Source organism: Thalia democratica, chromosome 5 (assembly GCF_965202585.1).
Source record: "Thalia democratica chromosome 5, ktThaDemo2.hap1.1, whole genome shotgun sequence".
NCBI lineage: Eukaryota > Metazoa > Chordata > Thaliacea > Salpida > Salpidae > Thalia > Thalia democratica.
Genome location: NC_139169.1, coordinates 77,305,150 through 77,310,881, shown reverse-complemented (window position 1 = coordinate 77,310,881; position 5,732 = coordinate 77,305,150). Strand labels below are relative to the sequence as shown.

At 27.4% G+C, this 5,732-nt stretch overlaps 1 protein-coding gene across 1 annotated transcript; it reads left to right on the top strand.

Annotated features, from left to right (window-relative positions):
• The first annotated feature begins 493 nt into the window (after positions 1 to 493).
• LOC145837047 (protein c-Fos-like) lies at positions 494 to 4,625 on the top strand. The gene is made up of 3 exons (XM_082944814.1): positions 494 to 857; positions 1,869 to 1,976; positions 4,121 to 4,625. Exons 1-3 carry the CDS (start codon positions 504 to 506, stop codon positions 4,250 to 4,252), a joined length of 594 nt encoding a protein of 197 aa, XP_082800940.1. The 5' UTR covers positions 494 to 503; the 3' UTR covers positions 4,253 to 4,625.
• The last annotated feature ends 1,107 nt before the right edge of the window (positions 4,626 to 5,732 follow it).

Genomic DNA, 5,732 nt, shown 5'->3' with positions numbered 1-5,732 from the left:
CAAGCTCATTAATGTATTTGCATTAAAAAGAAGAAGCTTAAGCTTTAACTTTTTTTCAAACCTTTTCTATTTAATAATATACAGGAGCGAAAGTTTGTTTTGAATATAATGGCATAAAAAAATTAAATTCTGAGCTGGAAGAACTAAGTGTTTTTTGATATCAAACAAAATATTTGTGAAAAGTTTTGATGTTTACAAACTCATTAATGTACTATTTATAAAACTGTAAAATAAATAAACTAAATAAAACATTAACATTTTACTTATACTTGAGAAAGCGAATTCTGAAAGCAAGCCAGTTAAAACTAATTACACAACTTTAAAATAATGCAAACGACATAGAAACTTATAAGTTACAACATGCAAAATAATTTTTTCAACCTTTTAGTTTTTATCATTCAAAAAACAAAGTAAAACCAATATCAAAAAACTTTAACAAAAAATGTTGCGAATAAAAACATCTCAATTTTTTAAATTTTAAAGTAGATTTTTACTCAATAAAAATGAACTTCGAGCAGCAGAACGGCCACCACGTGGTCAACCCCAACGTGACGTCACAGTACCACCAACTGTTCGACCACGGCAGCCACCACGGGGAAGTCCCCAACATGACGTCGTTCATGCTCCACGGGGCCGACCACCAGAGGTCGCTGTACCACCCGTACATGAACGAGGTATCGACGAGAGGGAACCCCCAGCACATGTTTTTCGCGGGAAATCCCCACGTGAGCGCGGGGGACGCCCCTTACTACATCGCCCCTCCCACTATCGGCGCGCTGGAGCACCACGGAGGTTTCGGAGGGGGGAAGTTCCCCCACGGGGGGCCGAACATGAGGGTCATGCACGAGATTGAGGAGGTTGGGGATTTTGTTTTTCGTAATATTTATTATTATTTTTTTTTTTAAATAAAACACACCTTGGACAAGATGTTAAGCTGTACCCAAGGCTTTTTCGGTCCTTGGACTTTTTCTTGAGCCATTTTCGTTGTCGTTCGATAAATTATTAGTAGTTGTTATCAAAATATATTCAATTTTTTCAGCTAGTTTAAATTTGAGTAGCATGAAAATATTCTTTTTTAAAGCTATTTTCAGAGTGTATACATGTTTAAGTATTTTTTTTGTTTGAGGAAATTCGTATTAACAATAAAACTTCCTCATCTTCAAGTATTTAAAATAAATTAAATTCACATTGCAACACAAAGTAAAGCAGAAGTAAAAACCGCATTTTAAGTAATTTTTTTTGTGTTGAAAGTTTAATATTTCACAAGGAAGCTGCTATTATTAACTTTAAAAGTATATAATTGTTTAGCTTAAAAATATTAATAATATTTTTACAAAACTGTTGAAAAACTTAAGTTATTTTTACGCCATTGTTTATAACTTGTGTTATAGCTTTTTAGTATATACTTATAATAGAAGTTTACAACAATTAGCTGACCAAAACAATGGCTTATAAGGCATCTTGAAACAATGGTAAGCTAAAAACGAGAGGGTATTAAAAGCTTTTTAAAGTTTAAAATAAAGTCTTTAGATATCATATAAACTTGTAAGATAATCACTAACTTGACCACTCAGAAACTTTTAAGGTTTAAATAAAGATTTCAAAAGTAACAACTTTTATTTTAAAGCCTAAAACAATTTAATAGAAAACCACACAGAACAAAAAAAAATCTTAATTTAACAAATTTATTTTAATAAGTTTAAAGACACATATATATATATATATATCTATAAATGTTTTTTTTGTCAAAAAAGTAAATTTGATCGCTAAAAAAGTTCCAATGATCCAAATTAAAAAAAAATCTGGTTACTTTGACTAAAATTATTTTAACTTGATGACAATTGCTTGAACAAAAAATGACTGAACAGATCTCCGAGGAGGAGAAGGAAAGACAGCGAGTGAAGAGGGAGAAGAACAGGATTGCCGCGGCAAAGTGCAGGAACAGAAGGAGGGAACAGTTGGAAAGTTTAGAGAAGGTAAAAAGCATTTATTTTTGTAAACATTATATGCGTTAGTTATAAGAAGGGAATAGTTGGAAAGTCTAGAGAAGGTAAAAAGCATTTATTTTTGTAAACATTGTATTTAGTTATAAGAAGGTTATAGTTGGAAAGTTTAGAGAAGGTAAAAAAAAATTATTTTTGTAAACATTGTATGCTTTGGTTATAAGAAGGAATAAAATGGAAAGTTTAAACAAAAAAAAAACTCAATAATTATTAGAAAGCCTTGAAAAGGTAAAAAAAACTATAAAAATCATATTATGTTTTTGCAAAAATCAGAAGTTTCGAATAAGTAAGACAGTATGTTTATTAAATATAATTTAAATGTTCTTAAATTAAACGACTAAATAAGTTTGCAATGAAATTGGTTTGAACTAGATAGTATTTAAAATACTTTAACGGGTTTGAAAAATTTATCTCAGTATATGTTTGCATAGTTATAATTTATTTACAATTTTTTGAAAATGCTGAAAATAAGACTACTTGGTGTAATATCAAACTCAAATGAGTTCATTCGTCAACAAATTTATGTTTTAGAGTTTATACAAATAAAAATTAATGTCCAAGCTATTTTCTAAGCCTTTCCTAGTTTTGAAATTCATAATAGAAATACTGTGGTGAAATAGCGGCTCTGTTACAAATTGGTCAAAAACTAGTTATATATTAAACTTTTTAAGTCCACTAAATGGTTCCTTTTATAGTTTGAAACTGTTCTGATCTTTTGCACAGAAAACTAACTTTTTAAAGTTTTTTGTAAAAAAATTACTTTAATACCTGCTGTTACATATCAAATAAGTTCACAAGAATATTAATAACAAACAAACTAGCATGGCTGTGTGCTTTGTTTGGGTTTCGTGACGTCATAATAACACAAACAAAAACAAGGAAGCTGTCATACAGCAACTGTTACGTCACAGAACCATGGAATGAGTAACCATCAGCAAGCTACTGTTAACCTAACAATAAATTTTCAACAAAACTTTCTACAAGGAAAAGTTTACTGTTGAGCTTTTTTTATTTGAAACTTGGCTTTAGGTGAAGGTTATTGTTTTATGAGGGTTTAATTGTTCCTTTTTTTAATTGTTTTTTAATTAATTAGGTTGCATCCGCTTCAAATAAGTATATGCGTTTTTTTTATAATTTTGAGTAAAATTGTTTGCCAAAGTTAATTTTATTTTATTAGTTGCTTCGTAACAACTGTTACCAACTTAAGATTTATGTGAACTGTTTATTAAACTCAAATTCTATACTCAATGCTTAAACACGTTTTTATCGATAGCTAAAAACCAACAAGCTATAGTAGCTACAAAAATTATATACAAGGAAGAAGCTACTGTTTATTGTTGAAAACTTATTTAAAACTCAATTTTGCATACTGGTAGTTTATGTGGTTACATTGTATAAGCTTCAGCGTATTTTAAGCTAACAATCTTGCACCTGTGTGGAAAAAGTGCAAGATTTTATGTTATAAAAAATAACTGCAGTTAAAGTGTACCTTAACTAACAAAACAGTTTTTTCGCGACAGTTTAAATACCATATACATATAATTTTTGTAAATTTTACAGAGATTAAGTAGACAGTAGTGATTATACTAAGTTACCTTGTTGAAAATTATCTTATAAAATCTAAAAAAGAAAACAATAAAACTTATGCATTTGCCTTTGAAATTATTATCATATTCTTACTTAAGTACTTAATTGTGTTTAAATAACTTATATGCTACTAAACTTCGAAACAGCAAAAAGCTGTTGTTTATAAACTATAGTTGTAAGTGTTTAAAAAACTTTGAAAATTGAAAAAATATATACGAATACATGAAGCAGTTTTTATAAATAGGTTACAACAAATAAAGCTTTAAGACTTTTAGTTTAGTTGTGCTGTAACTTGAGCTAATATATATTTATGGTTGGTTTATTGAACGACAAAAAGCGCTCAAAAATTGGTCAAAGGACATGGTGTGCAAAAAATAAAACTGTCGGTTACCGAGTAGTTTTTTATCAAGTCGATAATCTTGTTTACAAATAAAACTTTAAGACGTTTAGTTATGCTGTAAACGGAGCTAATATTTTAAAACAAATCTTTTTAAAGTGAAAAAGTGGCATAAATAGTAATAATTTTTCAGGAAACTGAAATGCTGGAGCGTGAAAACAAGTCCAAACGAGAGCTGTTGAGAGTTTTAAAGGAAGAAAAAGACAACCTCCAAAGAGCGCTGCAGTTCCACGAGTCTAAATGCACGTTGAAAGCCTCTAGTTAAAAAAAATATTAAAATAAATTTTATTTTTACTACGTTAAAGTTTAAAGTGTGCCTTTGGTTTTTCTTAACTGTTTTATTTTTGTTGTTTTTTTAATTAATATTGTTTTCAAGCAAATATAGAAGTCAATCCTAAATGTTATGACACTTGGAAAATATTTTAGTGTCTAACATATGCAAGAGCTAGTAGCCTTTAGTTTGTTTTAGTTATATCAATTAACATAAAAGAGTTTTTAGTATTTAACAAGACTTTTTTTAAGCCTTGACTAAGATTGTTATGATACTAAATATTAAATTAAATTTTATTAAAGGAAACATTATAACTACATTAAACATAGAACTCCAGCATATTAACAAAACTTTAAGTTTCTGTTTCTCACCAGTTTATTTATTTTATTGAAATTTGTAAAACATAGTAGCTTTTAAAAAGCTGTACTGTAAAAACATTATAAAGTAAGAATTAAGAAAACTTTTAAAAAGCATTTTTTACTGTGCCACAAATAATAAGAATTTTTAAACTTCGTTTAACTTATATACTCAATTTTATATAAAGTTGTTAAGCTTTTATGGTATAAAAAACAGCTGTTTTTCTTACAAATTAAAAATTCTCTTTGTTTTTTAGGTTAAAGTATTTTTGAAATGCTCATCTACTACTTGTTTTACTGCTTTTATGAAAGTTACTTATTGTGTTTTTTTTTCTTTCTTTTAAAACATGACGTTATACCAAGTGACAGCTAGTTATTTTGTTTACATACAAGTAAAATTAAAATTAACCAAATTTTTTTTTTGTTACTTGTTTAAGTATACCCATGTAAGTAAAGTTCTTTAAAAAATTAACTTGTTTTTTTCATATAAACAAAAACATTCAGTCTTGATTTTAACTCTAAAACAAAATTTAAACAAGCTTTGAAACAGTTTAATAAATGTTAAACAAACTTTAATAAAGTTTACAGGTTGTTACTTCTGTTATAGTATATTTATCATTTATTATTTTTTGATACTGCTTATTTTGATAATAAACTGATTTTGAAATAAAATCCAATGTTTTAGAATATCCATGGCACAATGTTATAGTTTTAAGGTTGTACTAGTTTCAATACTACATACCAAATTTTAAGTGGATTAATTAAAACTTAGCATTTAATGCACTTATGATAATTTTTGAGTTAAGTATTTTTTACTGTAAGAAAAGCATAATAACTTTATAGCTTGTAACTTATAGGTCTTTAAAACTATTAAAGATTACTTCAAAGTAGGTTTACATCAACATAACAAGTTTCTTAACAAACTTCACAACTAAAAAATATTTGTTTAAATCTATTTAAAAATAAAATGATAACCAATTTTTTTAAGAAATTTGTTTTATAACTACAAAGATAGTTTATGATAAACGTCAACCAAAGGTTAAAGCTAGTTTTTGAGATATAACTAGACTTATAAATTGATTTTTTTATTAACTAACAAATAAGACTTCTGTATTTTT